Below are 24,411 nucleotides of genomic sequence, written 5' to 3' on the forward strand. Positions count from 1 at the left end.
TTGAGAAAATCTGAAAGAAGTGATTCTTGTATGCCATTAATGAACCCTGTGAGTTAAACATTTACTACTTCTTTTTGGCCAAGCTTTTTCAACTCAAACTGCTTAAAGAGCTCCTCTAGCCAAAAAACAATTTAATCTGAGTAGTGATTTCATTCTTTTCTCTCCCCCAGTTCCATCACTTACACAAAGCATAAATAGCATAATGTTTTCTTGCCGTGATATACCAGGAAATGATGATATTTCTGAGGAAGAGGCAGGACACAGCAAAGGGATCATTAATTGCATGCAGCAATTGTTCCATTCTTCCTTTGAGATGCCCAGGACAAGCAGAACAGTACTAGCTCCTTGAAGGCCAAGTTTTTAGTGGATTCCTCCGTCCAAGTTCTTGTGCCAAGTCCTTGGTTCCAATGAGACTCATAAACTGAGCATACATTGTGTTAGCCATTCTGGGATTAATTGGCTCCTTTCAAAGGGAAGAGGTGGTGCTGCACACACCCCAAAGCTGAGAAGAACTTAGTTTTTACATGCCAGCTCTATGCCTAATTTTCAAGCATAAATATACTCTGTCCAGTTGGGATTAAGGAGGGAAGATGATCCAGATTTAAGATGCATAATATATTGTGGGCCATAAAGAATTGAGTGGAAAATTAGTTAAATACAGCAGAGATGATGCATATGGCTGGAGAAGGAAGAGAGCAAATGTCTGGAAGAGTAGAGGTGTCCATACCTTTTCAGGTGGCACAGTGTCCTGTTTTCCAATACAAAGACAATTCACTGTCTACCTGAAATTTTCCTTAGGAATTTGGTCTTGTACATGGTCCAATACACATACTAGGTGGGAGAGAGCATATGTAGGATGACAGGAGGAAGAACCTGACAACTATTCAGGAGCTTTGTAGATGTTTCAGTTTTGCTAACTCAGACTTTTGCCAGTGTTTGTAGCTGTTTATTTGACATGGATCAGGCATTTTTAAAAACTCCTGACAGAATTTACCAGGCCTATCATGTAAGTCCAGCACATCAGGATGAAAGAACATACAGGTCAGATGTCAGGATATTTCAAAGGGAGAGGCATGGTTTTCCCTGAATATGGTAATGCCACTGACCTGCAGTTGTATTCTGAAAACAATCAACTTCTGTCATATCAAGAGGAATCTTGAGAGCTATCCCACAGATGAAGGACACAGTACTATTGTACTACAATAGTATAGATGATGCCTGGACTGCCAATGACAATGTGAATTATTCACAGTTTAGGTTAATTAATTACTTGACTTTAATATTGTTAGGTTTTGAACAACAGTATCCTATACTGTTGGAGATGAGTGCTACATCTGATGTGGCACCAAAACTGTGATAAAATCATCCTCAGGGACTTCATCTGACACACAGGGCTCCCAATGGACAATTCCAACAATCTCCCATTGTATTTTTCTGGTGAATTATGTGAAACATATTTGCTGGAGTTTTAAGTAAGCCCAACTCCCTACTGCTAAATTTTGACACTACTAGTCCATTCTGGCATATGTATTGTGCAAGAAGATTTCTTCAGAAAGAACTATTTTAGGCTTTCTTGGCCCTTTTAGGCTAGGTTTTTTGGGGCTTCTCTCTCCAAGGTGTTTTGGCAAAAATAACATTTTAATTTCACAGTTCTTTTTTCTAAAAAAAAGTTTGTTTCAAATTTAGAAAAATCTAAAGCTTTTGTTCGTAGTTGAGGCAAAGGGGAAAGGGGATGAGGCCCCAAAAGCAGCCAAAAATGACACTTACATTTTTCCTAGATTTTTTTCACAGTAACTTTTCAATTTATCCTTTATTTCAGTTTATCCTTATAAAATCTCACAACTTCTTCAATTCTGTTTCCAAGAAACTTTTGGGCAGATGTTATATTGGTGTGTTTGACAGATATCTGTAAACATTTCCAATGCCAGAAAGAGAATATTTTAAGTACAGTAACTTTTGCAATTGCAATCCATTACTGATATCAAATAGTTTTATATTAGCTTTGAAGTAGCTCATTTGCAAATGCTAGCAATAGAACCAGGGTGGAAGACATCTCTGTGCTGCCTAGGCACCAAGTGCTCAGCTTCTTGGGCAGATTTTACAGTACTCACTGTATACAATTTTGGTTTAATCTAATCTGAAGGTCGCTCAGCAGGGCCACAGTTACAGCTCTGCTATGGCTGCATTAGAGGTTTTCTTTCTCTCTGGAGAAAATACCCTTCTGGCAAAATCCTACCACCATGGCAGATCTCATTTCCTGTGCTAACTAATGCTACTCATAGTCAGAGATTAAACTCACCACATGGACTGAATTAAAAAAAAAAAAAACAAAACAGTTTGGGCAGGGGCTGATCTCCTTGAAAGACAAAACTGCAGTGTACAAAAGCTGTAGGTGATACTAGATGGCCTTATGATCAGAAGGTGTGACCAGCAATGACATACAGCTACAAGTCTTTCAGTTTGCACAGTATAAGTTGTGCAAATCATAGGGGGATACTGGAGGTGAAAATTCTTGCCTTAAGCAAGAAGTTAAGAGGCATATCCAGGCTCACTGTCTGCACTTCCTTTTTTTCCCCTCATCTCCCCTCCCCTCCCTTTGAGAGAACAGCAAGCACCATATCATTTCCTTCTGCCCTTGCAAGGAAGCTGGGATCTCCCACGCCATTACCTCATCCTGATCCCCCTTTAACAACTGAACTGAACCCCTTTAACAAATGCCTGGCTCCGTGCCTGCTGTCACCCTTCAAAGATCTGAGTCAAAACACATTCATTGCACCAGCAATCTTTTGCCTGACTGCAGGGGCCTTAAAGAGCTCTGAGTCGGTTTTGTTCAATCCAGTGACTATATAGGTTTTTATATATTTATTTTTGGCAAGCACTGGAATGTGTAAGTTCAAGAAAGCCAATAACATAATGTTAACATATGCCTCTCATCCAGCCTGGGTAACCACTGCAGGCCAAATGTAACAAACAAGCCAGATTTATTTAGATTTAAATGTATTTAAGCCAGAAAAGTAAAGATTTAATTAGAGAAGCAATGTCTTTTTATTCCTTATTCCTGACAGAGTATACACCTAGCCCCAAAACATGAAAATAAAATCCTGAAATGGAGCTATTAATATATTTGAAAAGCAAAAGGTTAAAAATGTTTGTGTCTGATCACTCTTCCAAATAATTTCAGCTACATAAATTTCCCTGGTATAAAGTTCTTAGAAAATGCATTGAGAGAGGCTGACAAACCTGATTTGATGTGGTTTTCATTTCTAGTCTTGCAGATGCGTGGCATTATAAATGAAAATCATAGACTTCCTCAGCCATACAGGCGCAGCCCAGCTGGCTTCCTGGAAGCATCGCCTCTGTGGTTGACAGCTACTTGAGCAGCACTTCAGCAGAAATCAACTCTGATAAATACCCTTCTGAAACATAACATCCGATAAAGATAGACTAAGATAGATTTTGATAAACTGCAAAAGGTTTTCAGTTTTATTAGTAACCTACTAGGTGAATGGTTATGGAAACAATAATTGATGCCATATGCTCTCAGTAATTTTTTTCAATTCACTGGTTGCATTGCAAGGGTATGACATGCCTCACATTCTTTCCTGGCCACAGTGATTTCTGTCCCAGAATATGAGCTTCCCTCCCAGACAGCAGAGATGTTTGTATACTCCTCCTGATGCTCACTTGGGTATTCAGTAGGTTATATCAGACCTTTGGAGAGAAGAAGCATTTTTTGTTGTTCAGCCATCAACATTGATATTTGCTTTTACAAAGTTCTGGCTGACCACCGTGAAGGCATTTTTAAACATCCGGTGTACGAGCAGAGGGAGGTTTTCTCTGCTCTCTCTCCATTTTTTGAATATAGAGGAAATGCTCACAAGCACTTCCCAGCTTCAAGTCCACTACCTTTCATCACATGCCTTACGCTGAGGGGTTACATTCATGGCCTCGACAAAACCCAGTGACAAGGCACTGCAGACTGGCAGCCTCCTGTCATAGCTGGGGATGAGCCCTGCTGGCTCTGCTCTGCTGCAAAGGGGAGGGCAGGGACGAGACTTACATGTAACTGCTTATGGAGTTTTGTCTGCATTTTTTGAATTATAGAAACAGCAGTGAAAAATCTTTTCTTTTCACTTTGAGGACAAGATTACATGTTCGATTCATATTTTGTAATTTTGCTTTCCAGTTGCCAAGTACAATGCAGAATCTTAAGGAAGGGGGCATGTTTCTGTGATGTTCTTGTGCAGCATTGCTAATTGTACCGTTTTTAACAATTCTGAAGCATTTTAAGAAGTGAAAATATTGCAGTGGTTTCGTGTTCCTCTAACCACATGTAGCTGTTTCACTGGATGTTTGTTGATTACCAAGGCAACAATTTCAGACCTAGCATGATTATCTGTATCATACCACTCATCAGAGATGTGGGCAAACTCCAGAAACTTCTGCATTGAGGAAACGATGCTAGTTCGTAGGAGGCAGGAGTTTTCAAAGCTGCCTCAGTGAAAATGCTGATATCACATGCTTATGTCAACAACTTTAAAAATATCATTAAAAGATCAGTTTGCTTAAAATAGATTTTACTATAAATATATTAGAGTCAAGCAAACAGCTGTTTCATCAATGCATTAACATAGTTCTGTAGATGTGCCCATTTAGAATAAATTAACATCATTTTAGAAAAGCCTTTCATTTGTTATTTAAAGCCAACTACATTGTGGAGCCATAATTGATACATGAAACAGTCCATACTTATGTCCTAAAAAAAACAGAGTCCAGAGTTGGACTTTGGACTTCAACTCTGCCATTAATCTCCTCTGTTAATAAAATGTAATGTTCATGGAGTTTTACAGGAATCCTATCAATCCTATATGCATGGAGAATAGTAAAAAGGAGCTGTCACAATACCCAAATTTCAGTAAGTCAGAGAGATCCAATTGGGAAATTTTGCAGACATGTGGCTGCTTTGGGGTCACAAGACAAAGTGTGAGCAACATTTAGCTCTCCCCATGGCAATGGCAGCACATGTTAGCAAGATTTTCTGATTGAAGTATGAACGATTGCTTTCACAGGGCTCACCCTCTCTCTGCCATCATTCCAGGTTTTCCTGTGAGAAGCAAGATATGAGTGGCCATGGATCTCAGCACTTCTGTGCCATTGCTCCTGACTGAAATAAGCAGCATGCCTTAAATACTATTATCTAAGTTTGGATCAAGAAAGTATGGTTATTATTATGTTGACTTTACATTTTTAAAGTGAAGAACACTACAAGTAACTGCTTCCAGATTCCCTGTTTTCATTTTGGTTCTTTTTGCAGCTGTCAATTAATAATGACAACCAGGTTAGGGCAGCCACAGTCATACAGAATTATAAAAGTGACTGCCGCCAGTTGTTTAAAAATGAGCACTAGGGAAGTTTTGGTGCTTCCCATTCTTTACAAGAGGAAGCCAATAAAATCCCAATCTAGCTTATTAATTTCTTTGTTGCCAGAATGGAGGCATGTTGATCATATTCTCCAGTTTACTACACTGGAAGAGGAAGTAGGTGGAGGATTTCCCCTGAGCTGGGAATGTTCTCATGCCACCAACTAGCACAGCAGAGACATCTCTGCTACTTTTTCCATAAGACTCCACTTTTCCTATGTATGAATGGCAAAAATACCTTGGAGTCAGAGAAAGAAGAAGGAAAAACACCCCTGTCTTCCTGTCTGATATGAATCACTCCAGGTACTGGGCAGCTCCAAATAAATCAACTGTTTCTGGCTGACTACAGCTCTCACTCATCACAGTATCTAGCATTGCTGTGATCTGTAGGTTATGGGAATAGTAAGACAAGAAACTCAAACTCATTAATCGGCTTTACTGATTTCAATAGTCTAAAAGTTGCTTTTTTCTTTATTTTCACCTTGCATCTATATTTAGAAGGGGTTCTATTAAAGTGTATCTTCTTAGCTGATAACAACTTTGCTCTTTGTAACCCATCTCCATCATCTTGAGCAATTTTCTTCAGAGCCTTCAGCATCTTTGTCCATGACTCTTTTCTCCAGCAAGCACATTTCTAGTTTTGTTGCACCATGTGATTCCATTTTCTCAGTTCTCCATCAACCACCAATGCAGGAAACCTGCATGCAGCTGGTTGCAATGTCTGCTGCTCTCCTCTGGTGTCTCAGCTGCTGCACTTCCTTTCAAGTAATGTAGACTAGATATAGACTTGCATTTCTTGTTTTAGTCACCTTCTATGGCTGACAAATAAAGCAGCAGCCCCAGACACTAATAATGAAGATCCAGGTGAATGACAGCACTGATTAGAAAAAACTGGCAAGGACTGATATTTTTACTTTGAAATTTTGTTTCTAATTTCACTGTTTTCCAGAGGTCATGCATCCTGTATTTTGGAGGAGTGCATTGAAAGGCAGCAGATTTACCTCCTTTTTTGCCCTCCAGTTTCAGCTAAAAATTCTTCCTTCACTGTAAGTCAAGAGGTGGGAGCTACTATGACATGCTGTATGAGGCAGCTTCTAAGGAAAAAATAACTATTCCTTTAACCCACCTTGTTTTTGACAGGTTTCTTAAAAGGCTCCACAACAATATAATTAAATTGAGAAACATGTTCAGGTTTGGTTTGGGTGATTTTTTTTTTTTAATATTTCATCTTCACTTTACAATCTAAATCTGCAAACTGAGGCGTAGGTGAGTGTCTGCTTGACTGTGGTGGGTAACCCATGTAACAGTCTGCGACGCATTTACTATGGTTGATACATACATACATACATACATACATATATATATACATACATACATACACACACACACACACACACATATATATATACATATATATATATATATATTTGTTTAAAAGACCGGACACTTTTCAGGGGCAACAATGTCGTTGAGCAGTGTCTTCCTTCTCAATTTAGCAAGAAGCGTTTGGGCAAATGAGAGCAGTTTCATCAGTCATTTCCTTCTTTCCTGTGCGGGCTTTGAAAGGACCTTTCGAAAACATCACCGTACGTCGAACTACCGGAACGCCCGGGCCCGTGGCACCGCCGAGGCCGCCGGCACCAGCTGCCCACCGGGCGGGCCAGCACACGTGTGCCCCTCATGAGGACAAGCCCCTCTGCCACCCCGCGCTGCCACTCTCTCCCTGCGCCGGCCGCACTGGGTCGGCCTGACGCCCACGGGAGTCATGGCGAGCAGCGGGTCCCTCTCCCGCCCCTCACTGCCAGCAGGGCGCAGGTGGCGGAGCCGCGAGCAGCAGCCGCCCCACGGACACCTCAGGGGGCGGCAGGGCCGGCTGAGCCGGGGGTGGCCTCGTCCTGCGGGGCCGATCCCGCCCGTGGTTCCCCGAGCGACCACCAAGGCCAGGCCGCGCCACTCCGCGTCGGCGCAGGCCAGGACGGGCGGGGGGAACGAAAGAGCGGCGGAACGGGCGGGCGGCGCTCGGGGAGGCGCCGGGCGGGGCGGCGGGCGAGCCGAGCATGGCGGCGCTGCGGGTGCTGGAGCTGTACAGCGGCATCGGGGGGATGCACCAGGCCCTCAGAGGTACCGGCGCGTCCCGCGGGGCTCCCTGCTGCCTGCCCCGCCCGGGACACCCCGCCCTCGGGGGCTCCATCTTCCCGAGGGGGCCCCGCCTTGAGGAAGGGGGAACAATGCAGGGTGCCTCTTTCTTGTCGATGGGGCGGACAAAGGTGGCCCCTCTTCTCCCATAGCCCCTGCCCCAGTCCGGCGTGTGGCACCAGGTACCCAGGAGCACGTAGGGACGGAAATTAGGGATCCCTTCTCCATGTTTGGCCCAGGCAGCTGCTTCTGGAGAGGCCGTGATTTTGTGTTTGTTATTATGTGCTCTGTGTAATACAGAGACACCCCTGCTGCAGATGGGATGGGGATCACTGGGATGCCCAGGATGATAGCAACATGAGCCAGGGTTTTCCACTGGCATGCACGTGGACTTGGTTTTCATAGGCCATAGTTAGGTGAACAGTTGAGCCATGTTCCAGTATGAGCGAGCCTGACCATCTGAGGCTGGTGTAACATTTTATAAACATGAAAATTAAATGTGGAATTTGAGCTGGTATAGAGAGTTCACACCAGCCCATGTTCCCAGGTGATTTTTTGATCTGGCACAAGGAACCCTGGAGCTCAATTTGCTGAATTGTTAAAGCATGGCCCAGATGACCTTCAGCAGATCCTGCAGACTCTGTGAATTGGCTTCCCCAAATTAAAAATTGAGTTAGGGCTATTGATTTCTGTTGTAAAGTACCCTGGACCTTATTACTTTGAAGTCCATGTTTCAACACACATTAGTATAACTTATGATAATCACTTATGATAAGTATAACTTACGATAATAATTTTAACTGTAACTACAATCCTTCAAATCTTTCAGTCTTCGGGAGCATTAGCAGAGAGCATTTTCATAAAAACATCAAGTGGAAACTTGCCTAATCTTGCTATTTTTCCAGGGAGCTATGAAATATTAAGGGTATGCTTATGGAGTGAAATCCGTTTAGCATCATTTATTTACTTAAAACACACTCACAGTTGTCAGAGTAGCATTTTTCCTACTATCCTGTTTTTGCTTGAATGTGTCTAAGTGCTTTATTTATGAACATAAATATATAAAATATATTTTAATGTATATAAATACACAACAAAATAAGTTTTTGAATTAGGGATGCCCCAGTGAATAGTTACTACAAATAGGAAGTCTTGAAATCAGGTCACCTAATGGTGTAGTTTGGAGATTGAAGGACTTAATGAAACCCCTTTTATTATTTCCTGAAAAGGTACATTTACTTCCACGTTTACAATTTCTGAACTTGCTGACAAAGCTGATTCAGTGTCAGTCTTTGGTGTAATTTCTGATCTTATGGATTTGCATTTGACTGATGAAATTGCAATAGGTATGAACAGTGAGACTGAGCTTTTTCTGTAGTGGTATCAGCCAAAGCAGATAAAGGGACTGTAAGTAAGGACATTTAATTTATTATTTGTGTAAATGACCCTAACTAGTTCAAAATGGTACCAATTGAAATTTGCAAAGTGAATAGACACAAAGCTATTTACATTACAGTTGGTATAATATTTTTCAATTTGGATGCTTATGTATCTGGGAAAAATATGAGAGTTCAGTCCGTAAGCATTGTGTTGTCTCAGGAAATGGCCAAACCATACACTTCTAGATGAAAATCTTGTTTAGAGTCTTGTTAAAAGTAAAAGGCAAATTGATTAAAAGTTTCCTACAAAATTTGCACTAAGTTAAGTATTTAATAACTGATTATTATATAAAACTGTTTTTGATGAATTGGATTTCATTTGGGAGCAGAAATGTACTTGGGCATTTGATAATTTCTCCTGGTATTTAAAGTCTTTTAGACATCTGGATTCAGTTTTCTTACACAGTTTATGAAGGAACAAAGTAAAGTCAAGGGGCATTAAAACGTTTGATATTATGTGCAAATAAAACAGAGAAGAAGTGAATGTTCTGCTGTAAGTACTTTAATAATGTGTTTCTTATATGTTTTTGGCCTGTATCTGTACATGAAACCATGATGTTTGAAAAGGTCTCTCATCCTTTCCTTCATTTAGCAAGTGGCAGATTGTTTAGCATCTTCTTTTAAATCATGTATAGAAATATTAGAAGGATTGGGGTTTTTTTTTCCATATAAATATGAAGTTTGAAAGAAAGGCCTCCATTGTGCCAGTGCTTCCATAAGCCAGATGCACAACAGATGATGATTCTTTATAATAATATATTATCTTAGTATGGTTTCTAGTGAATCTATAAGCCAAGAAAAATAATAAGAATATGTAGAAAATGAAGGGAGCATGTAATATTTCAGTGGCAGCATCCCAGAAAAGCCTTGCTGTACAAAAGGGATTCTGCAGTTCTTGTAGCCTAGTTACTGCCATGTAATGGAGTTAGTTATGGTTAATTCAGCTGGTCCAACTTTCTACCTTTCTGTGAAATTGCCAGTGTTTCAATTGTCAAATAGGTATTTCTCAGGAAATCTGACACTGACTTTTCTACCTTGATGCCCTTCTTGGCTGTGATCTTTCAAAAACTTAGTTGTAGGATAGCTTGCAGGATGAAGATGTTTGTTGTTTTAGCAGCTGTCATTAATGTAGAATGCATTTAGCACCAAATAGTATGCAATTGGTTTTGAGATTGTCCTTGCCTACAGTAAAAAATAATTGAATTTTCACATATTGATGGAAGTTTATAATCTCTTGTAAGTATTTCTCTGTTAAGAGTACATGGAAGTTGTGAGTACATAGCTTCATAGTTTAATCACATTATTTTTGACAGTGAAGAGAAAGTTGTTTCTGAACTTAGGTTTCAGTCTAAAGCTGAAAAAGAAAAATCTTGGGGATTGTCTAGCTCTGTTGGTACTTTAGCTAGCTAAAGTTGGTACTTTAGCTATAGATAATTCAGCACATGTAGAATTTCTGGTTTTAGATTTTGAATGTTTTATAATAATATTTTAACAACACCAAAGGCCTGCAAAAAGATACCATCTTTTGATGGTATCTTTTGATAAAGATACCATCAAAAGATGGTAAAGTTGAGCTTAGTTAAAGTCAGAAATCAGTGAGTCTTCACATTCATATTCACATTCTTGAAAGATTGAGGCAGCTAAGGGATGAAAGTGCATTTCTTTCTTCTTCCCTTGCTGTACCCCAAGCTTTTTGGGATTTATAAAGATTGATGTTTAAGTCAAATACATCTAAATCTATGATATTTTTTTTTATGTGTGTGTGAATTTGTTCTTTATAAAGTGCAGAGTTTCTACAGTGAAAAATAGTGGTTTATTTTTAGAAAATCTGTGGCTACATATTCATTTCCTTAGCAACTTTCCATGAAACAAACAGCCCACTCTTCCTCCTTCCCAACCAAAACAAACCTAAACTGGTGTATTAATTTAGGCAGTTTTCCCGTGAAAAATGGGTTCTATGTCTCTGCCACAAGCATTTGTAATCTGCCAGGTCCCTTAAAAAAGTCCTCTTGCATGAAACACTAAAGGACATATTCAAAAAAATACCATAAATTTGCAGTAATGAAGTTGGTGATATTTTTCCTCTGCAATTGTTATATTTCAATTTTACAGAGTAACAACTTTTGTCTCTTGTGCTCTGTCATGCATGTTTGTTCATTTTAGTTGATTGACTCTGTGAATTGCACAGCACAGTAAACTGGTGTGTGTATTTACACTGGGCAAAGCTATCCCACCAGGAGAGGCAAAGGAGACAAAACTGGCTTTGACATTCAGCACAATGCAAAACGAAAAATTGCTGGTTTGAGCAAGTTTTTACACCTAAACTCAATTTAATGCTTCTCCAAAATTCTCCAAAATTCTCCAAAATACAGCTCTTTGTAGCACGGGATGGTTCCAGTTGTGCAATAATGTAAGTTTATAAAGTTTATATGGCTTAATGTGATAGAATCCTTTACAAATAGAGCAGTGAAGGGAGTTGCTAAGTATCCTGCAGGAACCAAGTATTGAGTTTTCTGATAGTCATGTTGACTGTAGCCATGGACAGTTCAGCCTAATCATTTCAGCCAAGAACTGACAACTCAGAAATTAAATCTTTGCTCTCTGTTTTAAAAGGAAATAGGACTAACAAAACTTGTGACTAATCTTCCCTTTTCCATCTGTTTCCATATACCTGTCAGAATAGATAATTGTTCTGGATCCTATTTTCCAATATGCTACAATCCACCACTACCCTTGCTGTAACACAGTGTATTTCATGTATTCTGTTGACATTGATGACTCTATTGCAAAAGTACAGTAGTGAATATAAACAGATCTATGTTAATTTTAAAGTCTGCAGAAACACATGACAAAGGAATCAATTCTAAAGAGGAAAAGGACAGATATTGTAATGTCAGAAGTTTTATTTCTGGCATTTGAAGGTGACACTCTTTGGGTTTACTTTTTCAAATCAGAAGCTAATGCACACATCCTGTCTTTGTTTCAGATGCATCACCTTCCAGTCCTTACAGCAGTGTCCCTTTCCCTCAAGAATGACACCTCCATAGCTGAAAGGGCTTGAAAGGGCTTGTGTATTCAGTAAAGTAGAGAACTGGGACCCAAAGTGTGATTGCTGCCTCTTTAGACAGTTTAAGTAACAGTCAAAGAGTTTCTGTTGTCTGGGTCCAAGAGGTTTTAAGCTTTAAGTGTGAAGTCAGTACATTACTTATAGGATGATACAAATTTGTTTTCACCTGCTTTCAGCCAAGAGAAAATGCTGCAATCTAGTCTGCGTAAAAATAAGTTGTAACACCTCCCTCAGTAACTTCCCCATCATGTCTGTGGCTTCCATTTGAACTATTTGGACTCATCTTGCTCAGAAATGAAAAGTCTCAGTTCAGAAACTGGTGTTGAAGAATCCTGCAAATCATGTATTCAAGCAGCCTCTTAGTTTCACTTAGGAAATGTGTATTATTTTTTCTTTAGTCTGAATAAAATGATACTGGTTTCTGCATTGTTGTGATTCTCTTAAATATCTTTGTTTTGAAAATTGGATTTACTTGTTTGAGTGGGATAAAAAAATCTCCAGAGCTGTGTCTGTTTATGTATTGAAGTTCTGCTATGTATTCTGGGGAGTTGATTTAACATCCCACCAAGTCAGCGATTTCTGAGTTGGTTTTGTGCCTTTTGTCACTGGGGATAGTTAAACACAGTCTTGATTCTGTTTTTCTTACATTCTGCTTTCAGGCTTTTTTTATGGTGTATTCCTTATAGTAATTTTCAAATAGTAAATGTAATTGCTGTAGAAAAGCAGAATATCACAGTTTGACATAAAGTTATTTAACTTTCAGGAGAAGTTCTTTAAAAATGTTGCATTTTCACATTGTTTGAAATTTACACAAGCTTTTCTTTGTTAGGTTGGATGTGTGAGAGCTGCTTGTCTGCTCGAGCTCCTTCATGCGTTTCCAGGGCATTTCCACACAAATATGCTTAATCAGCTTTTAGTGGGAGTCTGTTCTCTAGCAGGAATTCCCAAGTGAGCTATGACTTCGAAATGAAAAGGAGGAGAAGCTTTGAAAAAGTTATCAGGTCTTTGAATTAGGAAGAGAGGATCTCAGGTAGAATACTTCAGGAAAAGTTCCTGTCCTTTTTCAATGCTACTTTACATCTCTGGTTTAGACTGACCATTGTATTGCAAGGAGATTCAATAGATTACTATTAGCTGTGTGCTCTCTTCCAGTATCTCCAGGCTTTTGGGCCTGTGAAGTCCTCAGTAGCTATTTTTGCTTGTATGTGCACAGGGAGATATTGAATGGATGGCAGTAAAAAAACGAGTGTCTGAATCATGAGTTGTGAGAGAAAGCACACAGCTTGCCTTCCCAATTGCCCTTTTTAAACTATGTGTTAATTTAGATAATAATTTAAGGGTCTTGATTTTTTAAATTTTATTTTTCTTCTGGAGTACCTGGAAAACACAGTAAGGGTTAGCTTGGTAGGACAATGTGTTTTAAGAACTGAAGGAGTGACAAAAGCAGTCTCTTTAATAGTATTGGAAATTTGTTCCTGTTTTTTAGATGCTGCAGCTTTGTTTTAGGAAGATGAGAGTGTTGGTTCTTGCATATGTTTGTAAATTGAGACATTCATCCAGCTTTCTTTTCACGCTAGGTGTCAGTGTTAACTTACCTGTTCTGTAATCTCAGGTGTAGTCGTGCTATTGTCCTTGTGGTTACACCTGTATTTAGTTCTCAGTTACAACTTCTGGTCAAAAGGTCAAGACAGTAATGGCAAATAATGATTTGTATGTTGACCCTTAATGGTCTGTAAGTATTTATCTTGTGAAAAACCTTATCGTTTTGCCCTCAATTGCATCAAGTAAACCTGGAAGTACCAGCTGGGTCCTTGTTAAAATGTCTGCTACAATCTTTTCAATTCCCAGATTTCTCTTTCATCTTAGTTTTCACTAAGACAGCCTTGAAAACCTGAAAGATAGTGGATGGATGGTAACTGCATTATTCAAAATTAAATCCACTGGGATCACCCAGTTGGGCTTTCATCCTCTCAAACTGTAAATAATTAGCTGACTAGCAGTAATTCATACGGTGTCTCATAAGGTCATTTGTTAATGTGTTACTTGAGCATATTTATAGATTATTCAAAGGCATGTGGCTATTTGCCTTGTTTCTTTTGGTTTACAAACGTTTTTTAAAGTTGCCTGTGTTTCATCTGAGGCTTTGTAATGCCGACCATAATGTAAATATCCTGGTGGTTGATACTGATCTCAGGTATCAGGAGGTAGGGTCACTTCTCTGCCTGCAGCTGTGACAGTAACCACAACCCGTCTTCTTGGATAAAAAGCCTCAGTGAAGGTATTGTGTTTAGTAATAACAAATAGTGTGACATGATGAGCAATGGAGTAAACACTGCTCTTTTTATCTCTTTATCTTCTGTAGAACCTATTACTCTCTTACTCTATAAATTAACAGTTGTTTATTTACATTCTTTTTAGTGTATTTTTATTTCAGGGTTTTAGGTGGGAGTTTGTTACGCTGTCCTCTCTTCAATTACACCTCTGTCCAAGAGAGGAGAAGCTGCCAAGTTTGGTATTTTGGGACCTTTAACTCAAAAGAGGCAGCACTTGAGTTTGAGGCCTAAGGCTTCACTGAAATGTAAGCACAAATGTTTTTCAGGCAGCTTAAATTTTTATTGGAAGAGTAGACATATGTCAAACATATTGGTGCTATTTTTTCATAATGAGAAGTAGTACACCTCTAAAATAACACACTTATTTCTTGTAAGTTGTCAGAGAACAAGGTAGTGGCAGTGGGGCTTGGCAGGTTGACTTAGGATGCCTGTAGCCAGGAACTTGCTGGCCACAGAGACCTGCACAGAGGTGAAAATGTTGTAGAGGTGCACCCTGTTTGGAATTTTTTTACCTACTTTACTTATCTACTTTTTTTGTCTACTTTAGCTTCCATTTTTGGATAGATAAAGAAGGGTGTATTGCCCATATGATTAGGAAAACACTGTGGTTTTTTTATACAAAGTTTCAAAGACAACACAGCAGAATTTGATTGTGTAATTTGCCGTTTGGTTTTGAGCCATGCTGTAACACAACTGAGCAAATATATTTTTCTAAGAGTAGTAAAGAGAAGCTAGAGTTTTCAAATTATTTTTTTAATTTTAGAAAGCCGCACATATGCAGAAGTTGTAGCTGCTGTTGATGTGAACACTCTTGCCAATGATGTTTATAAGCACAACTTTCCCAGCACGCCGTTATGGGCAAAGACTATTGAGGTGAGTAATTAATGTGTTTTTTACTGTAGTCTGGCATTTGTAAGATGTGAGTTGCTTTCACTGTCTTTATTAGTAACAAGAGAAACAGAAATATTTGTTATTATGAATATAGCAGTTTTACATTAACTTTGGTTGTGCTGTGTTTGCTTGTTGAAGTAAGAGGGATTTCATACTGCAGGCTTTTCTTTTAAGTCTTGCCTTCTGCATGAAGAAAGGTTATATAAATGTCAAGAGGAACACTTACCATCTGTGAAGGAATGTCAAAAATCATATTTTTAGATTAAAAAAATATTTTCATGTACTTTGAAAAAATTTAATTAAATTACTTGGGGGCATGCCTTTGTTTTAAAGTTATAGTTGGGCTCAGAGAAGCACAACAAAATATATTGGACTGAACACTCTTGAATTTTTTTTAATGGGCTCAACAGATAAAATGTTTTAGGAATTCTGTCACTTGCCAAATTATTTGAAAAATGACTAAGTAAAATTGGATTCTGTTTTAATAGATGATGGGCAAGCTAGGCATTGTGGTGTTATATTTAGGGGGCCCCCCCAAACGCACCGCAACAAGGCATGGAGTTTTGCTTGGATTGAGTTAGAAATTACTGTATACTTCTTAATGTTCTTTTACAGTTTTACAACATGACAGTAAAAGATACTGTGTCTGTTTTAACACACCAGCTTAAGTAAGAGTTAAATAGGTGGCTAAAGGTTAAATGCTTATTCAGCACTCAATAATAACTGGCTAAATGATAGTTTATAGTTTTATAATGCAAAAAGAAGATGAATCTTTGCTTGTATCATTTTATAGTAGACAAGAGCAGATTATTAGAGTCAGTGACACCTTCTTCAAATATAATGGAAGAAAATAGCAGCTTTTGTCTAGTTTTCTGAGGGTAGCTACATTACATTTGCTGTATAGGTATCCCTCAGAATATGTAAGGAGTGATTTCTTTGTCCAAGTCATAATTACTTGATCATTGTCCTTCTTTCCTCCTGGCCCCTTAATGTGTTGATCTTATAATGTTGGTGAAAACTTAGTTTAGAGGACTTTCTACCTGTGTAATTAATTCCTACCACAGACTTAGAAAAGAAATTCTTTTTTTTCTAAGCAGGATTGTCTTTGTAGAGGAGAATTTCAACCATACAATATCTTTGGCTAATTTTCATAGGGGAAAAATTATGAAATAAACTTTATAGGGTGCATTGCCAGTGGGCTCCTAAGAGCTAAAACCCATAGTTTGTATCTGTAAAAATTATCATATTTACACTTGAGCTACTTTTCTTCTCAGATGTTTTTACACATATTTTGAGTATGTGAACACTGGTTTTGATGTACAAAGACTTCATATCTGAGTAATGATACTTTATTTTCAGGAGAAATAACAGGTGAGTATCTACTGAAAGAACTACTACACACCTCAAAGAATGAGCAGATACAAACCTCAAGATTATGTATAAATGCTAACCTTATTAGTATTAGTGTTTTGTTTCATATGAAGAGCAGCGAATGCATATTTACATTTTATGGTTTGCCAAGGTAGAAAATATTTTTAAATTACTAGGTCAAGTGATAGATTAGGTAGTTTTTTGCTAAGTGAAGCATGCTGGAAGTAAGAGGGGTTTGATCTGAAAGATGACTTGAATTTTGTACAGTTCACAACACTCAACATTCTTCTATTTTTTTATGTTTTCAGGGCATAACACTGAAAGAATTTGACAGATTATCTTTTGATATGATTTTGATGAGTCCTCCCTGTCAGCCTTTTACAAGGTAGGTACAGCACACTTGGAAAAAAAGCGCAGTTATTGCACTATATACGGTCAAAGGAGAAATGTTATCAAGAGTGACACTGTGTGTGGGTGATCTGTGTATCTTTCTCTTCCTAAGAAAATGTGTTGTAGCTCTGTTCACCATGATGTTTACTGAAGTGAAAGAAATGCAGCAATTTGCATTTTAATTGTTGATCACATTTCTTGCATATGTATATATTAATTCAGTTTAAGTTAAGTAAGCTTCTTACAGCAACAATTTTGTGAACTGTATTATTCCTCTAATAGTGAAATTTAGTGTTTAGGAGTCCTGCCTTTCCTTTTCGATATCAATCTAATATTTTCCTGGGGCAACTCCAGAAGGAGGATTGGAATTTCTCAGTTCTGCCTGAGACTTAAGAGTGTAATCTGGTTTTATTTGCACTTTGAAAATTGCACATACACACAGACAGATTATTCTGAAGAATATTTTTATTTTGGCCAAGACCAGAAGGATAATGGCTTTGAAATAATTTTGTGGATGATAAGGAGAAATATCTTGCTGATTAAGGACTGAGTTTACTGAGATGTTATTTGTCAGATTAATTTGTAATTCATATCATTTGACAGCAGTGACCAGTGGGGTAAGATTCTAGTAACTGCACTCATGCAAAGTAGTAGCTTAATGGAAAAAGTCTGTTGATGGTGATAGTAATGATTGTGTAAGAAAATATATCTCATTTAATGTTCTAAGACTGAAAAGAAATCCCTGTAAAGTGCTGCTGATCTGTAAAAATGAATTACTGCAAACCTATGATGTATATAGGAAACATTTCAGACTTTTTTTTCTTTATAATAGGATCAAAAGAAAAATCTGTGTATGGCTAATTAATTTAGATACATGTTAAAGGTCTTCTACAAAGCTTTTTTTTTTTTTATGACCTAATACAAGTATAAGATAGGCAAATACAGGCCTGGAATCATTATCATTTTTGTAACCTACATAATCTTTCCAGTTTAGTGTTAGAAAATTGATTCCAAAGTTATTCATGTGGGGCTCAATCCTGCTAAATGGTGAACAATGAGGCTTTAATTCACAGAAATAATTTAATATATTCAGTGCAAAATAGCAGGGTATTCCCAGAAACCCGGTGGGGGTTTTTTGTTCATTCAGAGCCAAGTTTGTTCAAAGGCTTTGCTGGACAAGACCAGAATGCTAAAGCCTCTGCAGACTGGGGAGTGGATTTCATTACTGAATGCTTCCATTTTAACCTTGCTGTGAGCTGATGGATTCCAGGGGCAGACATTCATTCCTTACAGCATCTCTCAGGACACTGCCTCTGTGAGCAGGTCCTCCTGTCTATACGTGATGCTTTTGCAGAATCCCCTTTCAAAACTCAAAACAAAGTGTCAGCATTCTGTAGAAAGATGTAACTCAAATGCCAGTGTGCTCTGGCTAATACACCTGTGTTTCTTTATTCTTTCTTAGAACTGGCCTGCAAGGTGATGTGTCCGATCCACGGACCAAGAGCTTTCTCTATATCCTTGATATTCTCCCAAGGTATAAATGAACTTCTACCTCCATTGTAAAGCCCCTTTTGTAACTAGACTTTTTTGTAACTGGGTCTTCTATATTTCAGTGAGACAAGATATCTGTAATGTTTTAGAGGGTTACTACTAGTGTTGTGTTGTATTCTGTGTTTGTTTTCACACGATCATATGTGACTTACAAATACTTGCATTTTACTAATGCTGTAATCACTTCATTGTTGCTGTATATGCTTTCATTGTCTGGTTTCCTTTTCATTGCATGTCTGTTTAAACTGTGCCTAGATGATAAATGAAAAGAGTTCATTTCAGTTCAACATCAAATTTGCATTGATTTTATATAGAAACAGGAGTAGGTAATATAGTAGTTTGTCTATTGGTCTCATGGAAACATGAAAAGTTTTTAAAATATTGGGTTACAAAAGCTTGGATTCAACATATAGTCATCTTTTGAAGAGGTACTGTGGTATTCACATTCTCTGGACAGAGAGACATAATTCTGTCTCCCAGGAGAAGCACAGAGAGAAGAAAACAATCTTTATCTCTGCTCCTTTGTTTTCCCCATGTGGAATTTGGTATGGAGATTGTTTACCTGAAGTGATTGCTTGATTGGATTCTGGTGAAGGTTGTTCGGGTTCAGTGACCAATCGGATCCAGCTGTGTCTCGGACTCTCAGCAGGCAGTCACGAGTTTGTTAGTTAGTTGATAGGTAAGTAAGAAGTATGTATGTAGAATAGGATGGTCTCTCTTTAAATAGTATATTAATGTAATATGGTATAGTTTCAATAAAGCTTTCCTTCAGCCTTCTGATCTGGAGCCAGACATCATCATTTCTTCCCAGTCGGGGTTGCCTTTTTTACTATGAAGTACCATTTGAAAATTGGTTTAAGTATGCTATTGACTCTACAATGCAATGCATCTTGCAACCACTTCTGTTCTTTCTTAAAGTCTCTGTTCTTTTTGGTGCTGCTTCTAGATATCTTGAGGCAGATTGTGTGTTTTTGGTTTGTAGTACAATCTCTTGTTTGGAGTAGTAATACTAAAGAATTTGAATAGCACTGCATTGTCTGGACAGTGTCCTTGAATTCATCTGTCGTTTTTTGCCTGGTCAGATCCCAGTTCCTAATAAAACAGCCATAATTATTTTTATTAGTGGCAGTCTTTCTTCACCTGGAGACTAGGACAGCTGTTCCCTATATATTCCTCCATTAGTTCATCTTGCTGTCAGGATTGGAGAAGGAGAGATGAATGTTTGGTGTCTCTTTTACTCCTTTTTTTTCATGAATGCTTTCAACACAGAAGGAAGCCAGTACCAAAAAGCCTTTCTTTCAGTCTGCTGTTAGCGCTGGGAGAAAAGAGTCTTCATCCTTGTTCTAGAAACCTTATGCAGCCAACAACATTAAATGGAACTGTGTCTTTGCCTTTGTCATGAGCAGAGAGAGAACAATGACACAGAAGGGCTGAGTGACTTGGCAGGGCCATACATAAGAAATCTGTGGCAGACAACACAGAACAAAACACAGATTCCTAGATAAAAAAGAATGGTTATTACTACTCCCCTGCTTCTGTTAGAGACACAAAATTAGAGAGAGAATGTGGGTTGTTTAGAAGTTGCAAAGGATGTCTTTTGTGGAACAAGAAATGTAACACAGGTTTCCATCTGATCTGTTAAAATGATAAATGAAACCTGGCAGATTAATTACTAACTGAGTAAGTTAATAATTAGTCAGAATAATATCATCTTCCATATCCTTAAAGGCATCCTGACCTGGGGATTCCTTTCCATTAAACTGAAACATGGTTAAGAGGATGGCTGCTTTTGGACATTATAGTGCATTAATACAGAAATATTGCTTCCCAGCTGCTGTGGACTTAGCTGGATAAATAGCAGAAGCTTTTCCTTCTCAAAACCAGAGCTTTAGACACTCCAGGACCTAAATTTTTATCATCATGATGCAAAGGACCTGGGCTTGGCTGTCTCAATTTTATCTCAACACCCCAGGAGACACTGCTAATGTCCCTTATCTCCTTGGGGAGGGTTCTTAAAGCAGCACCTACTCTAAGTAGTCACTGGAATGTTCAACATGATGGCTTCTGTAGAGTTTCTCAGTTCCAGTGGATTTGTGTTTTACTAAGATAGTGTTTATGTGTTTTCTGAATATGATACATTTGTGAGACATTGAGTATGGAGTACTTCAGCCCCAAAAAAGGAAATTCTTAATATGGGAATTGTCCCTTTACATTCTAAATTGCTATATATGCATGCAGTTTATGAAAAGTATACAATAATTTCTCATCCCTTGGATGTACTTAGCTTTTGTTCAGCCTTTTATAATGAAATATTACTGAAATGAGACTCAGAGGTAGCCTGGGATGACAAATATTAGAGATAATGGAAAGGACAGTTTCAAGATCTGGAAAGACATGGGAAATCCTTGGAGCACCCAGCCAGCAAAGTCCAACCCAAATGGTCCAGATACTGTCTGTTTATTGTGTCCAAGCCATAACCTGGTGAAATCCAATGCTAAAACATCAAAGTGCTGCTTTTACAGAAACATTTTTAATGTTAATACCTACCAAGTACTTAACACTTCCTCTTTGTACAGTGATTACTTACTTGCCTTGTGATCTGTCAATCCGCTGTGCATGCTTGCATTTCAGGCTGTGCTCTGGAATTATTTCTGAAAAAGAAGTTTCATAGTAGTCAATGATGAAGAGTGTGGGTAGATATACCAGCAGATATATTCTCCATTCCTCTGCAAGGAATTTGGCTGATGCTGCTTTTTTCAGCCTAATATTACTTTTTCCCTATTAATTCTAGTATTTTTAAATTTGGCATAGTTTCTTGTACATTTTTCCAGTTTCTTGTGAGATACATTGGTTCTTTTAATTCATGTGATGTCTTAATTGGTGGTAATTAAAAATGTGCTGAAACAAATTCTGCTGTGATTTGTTCCAATGGAAGTCCAAAGTCACTAACTTCAATAAGCATGAAGCTGCTGTCTGGGGACATTAACATCCTACTTCTGTAGGTTGTTCTGAGATCTCAGTGTGTGACAGACATTGTGTGTCTACATTAGCCTTATTAGAGAATTAATCAGTGCTACAGAATGTTCCCAGAGACTTGAGTCTGAATCATCTATGCTTCTAAATTGCTGGAACAGTCCCTGGCACAGTTTGGGCATGCTCATTTCTCCAGAGATTTAATATGCTGTTTTTGGAATGTGCCTATTTCCAGACCTTTGCACTGATCCTGCTAAAGCTGAGACACCTCCTTCCCCCCATCAAAATAAAAAAGTCAAGTTTAGAAAATTGAGAATATCTGCAGTTTGAACTCTAAATATGTTGTGTTTCTTAAATCAGTTAAATGAATACTGGTTCTGATGTGTTATCAGTAAGATTTATGTGACATTTTGACATTGATTTCCAATACGAGCACTTGAAAACAACAGTTTTATGGCTAAGTAGCAATTGGTTTTCCCCCAACAATTGTATTTCCTATTATACACTGAATCTGTTTAATAATATTATTGTGCTTTAGGAAAGGAAGAGTGATAAACATTTTCAAAAGTACATGCATGGAGTACAAGAGGGTACAGGTGTTCATCCAAACATAGGTGGAGTTTGTGGTTTTTACCAGCAGTCCACATTCTTAATTCAGTTGTTTTTTTAAGGATGCTAAACTTTAACAGCTAGCATGATGTGGAAATACTTTGATCTTTCTGCTAGCTGAACAGATCTGTGGATGAATATAATGTACTTTACATCTTGTTACACTGATTTGCTTTTTCTTTTCCTTGTAGGCTTCAGAAGCTTCCAAAATACCTACTTTTAGAAAATGTTAAAGGATTTGAATCCTCTTCTGCAAGGTAAACTCTAATTAATATATGCAGGTTTTAGTTTACAATAAGAATATATTCTTTAGAAGGAGAAGGGATTTATTCTTTAGACGGGATTTTTATTTCCTAGAATTGGATTTAACAAAGTAGCTTGAGATGGGACAGGAATTAAAATCTTAGGTTGTGAAAAGAACTTGCTAGATAACTGGTTGTGTCTCTAAGTGGATAAAATATAACAGTATTTTATTTTTATTTGATGAGTATTTGATTTGATTTTATTTGATGATCATGTTTGCTTTAGAAAAGGTCAGAATTAGTTTTAAAAGAAAACTAGTAATAGGTGTTACAATCAGAGGTTTCAGGGGCTTATTCATGACAGGATCCCATGGTATCTTGTGTTACGGTCACAGAATAGTCTAGGGGCTTTCTTGAGTGCCACTGTTGATAGTAGATTATCCCTGGTTCAGGGCTGCCATCAAATGGTCCAGAGATACGGTAAGAAGGTTGTATTTAGTCTTGATCTGAAATGTGGAAGAGGAAAGGTGTCACTACAGTAATCTAATCACAGCAGGAACACTCTCCTCTCTTGTGACCAAAGCAGGAGAGAGTTGCCATCTTCCTTCTCAGTTCTCACTGGAACAGAGTGGGATCTTTCCCTGCACTCCTTAAAGCACCGACTGCCACCCTGTATATCATGCTCTTAATTAATATGGCAGGCAGCTGGGAGTCATGCTTAGCTGGTTCAGTGTTCAAGGTCTTCTCTTGTAGCCCCTGGGATTCCCTAGGCTGTGCCTTGCTGGCCAGTGCTTGGGACAAGCTGTACTTCAGAAAACACCCCAGTTAGGACACTTGTTTTCTCTTATATAAGACGCCTGGGATGAAGTCTCACATGCAATGCTGGGTACAGGTCACAGCTCCTGCCTATTGTATAGTTCCAGCCTAGTGCAGTCTGCATGGAATATAGAAGAAAAGTATTTTTAAGATTATTTCCCTTACAGTCAAACAATGGAAAAACCATTGTTTATAAAGCACAGTCCAACCTCACTTTTATAATAAAAACTACTGATTTTTGTCATCCCTCGATTTAGCCTTTTTGTTAGGCTTAACTGGCACTGTGTATGTGAGCAGGAGGAAGTAGTGAGCTATTTGTGGTGATTTTAATCTCCTTTTTTATGATTCCCAATAAAGAGAGTATCTTGCCCTCTGATTAGTTTCCTTGTTGACACACTACAATTACTTTCCTAGAAATAGGATGTTTTTTGAAGAGGCATTTGCACTGTAGTAAGAGTGAGGTGCATTTGGATGTATAATAGTCTCTAACACTGAACTTCGTATGTTGTCTCTCAAATTCAGTAGTGGATGACATATCAATAATTTGCTGTCCAATTATTTCAATGAATGCTTTGGTAAATATGATGTTGAATTTATTCTGTGTTTATTTAGGATTAAAAAAGGGGCTAAAGACTAGGTGAAGGGAGTAATTTTTTTTAATTCCTTTCAGAAATGAACTTTTGCAAACACTAGCAACATGTGGATTTAAATATCAGGAATTTCTCTTGTCTCCAATCTGTGTGAGTACTAAAATTGCTCTAATATTATTTAATAGTTCAAAGTGCACTGAGTCCAAGAACATTTGAAAATTCTCTTCTGTATTAGAAAAGAGAGTTATGCCCAAAGCTGAAGATACACTTGAATGAGAAAACCAATTGACATGACTTCTGATTTCTCATACTGGTTTATGCCAGTATTTTATTGCTGTTTGTGTTCAGATCCTAGTCCCATATTGCTTTGCTACCATTTGATATTTTTAAGAAGGCATGAATTTACACTGTAACCAGGAAGGTGGTTTTCCCTGCAGGAGCCTCATTGCTTCAGAAGTGCCTCTGGATTTCCCAGCACAGAAAATGTGACTGTTTCTTGTGGGAGGAGGAGCTTTGTTTCCGTGTTACCCTGGAAACTGAAAAAAAGTTTGAGAGGGATTTCAGATTGTGCAAGACTAACTGG

The 24,411-nt window shown here is 38.2% G+C and overlaps 1 protein-coding gene across 10 annotated transcripts in view; it reads left to right on the forward strand.

The window, feature by feature from the left end:
- Positions 1–24,411, forward strand: part of TRDMT1 (tRNA aspartic acid methyltransferase 1) — a 41,529-nt gene that overhangs the window by 5,159 nt on the left and 11,959 nt on the right. For 4 of the 10 annotated variants that reach the window (XM_053966968.1, XM_053966985.1, XM_053966994.1 and 1 more), the window contains 6 exons: positions 6,372–6,466; positions 15,159–15,268; positions 16,966–17,042; positions 18,510–18,581; positions 22,372–22,437; positions 23,909–23,978. In XM_053966968.1, the coding sequence (XP_053822943.1) occupies positions 17,005–17,042; positions 18,510–18,581; positions 22,372–22,437; positions 23,909–23,978 (246 nt within the window). In that variant the 5' untranslated portion in view covers positions 6,372–6,466; positions 15,159–15,268; positions 16,966–17,004. Of the gene's footprint in view, positions 1–6,371; positions 6,467–7,466; positions 7,542–7,685; positions 7,739–14,322; positions 14,341–15,158; positions 15,269–16,965; positions 17,043–18,509; positions 18,582–22,371; positions 22,438–23,908; positions 23,979–24,411 lie in introns of those variants that run through there. The other 6 variants (XM_053966927.1, XM_053966958.1, XM_053966947.1 and 3 more) reach the window with 3 other exon arrangements.

Source organism: Vidua chalybeata, chromosome 1 (genome assembly GCF_026979565.1).
Source record: "Vidua chalybeata isolate OUT-0048 chromosome 1, bVidCha1 merged haplotype, whole genome shotgun sequence".
NCBI classification, from domain to species: Eukaryota; Metazoa; Chordata; class Aves; order Passeriformes; family Viduidae; genus Vidua; species Vidua chalybeata.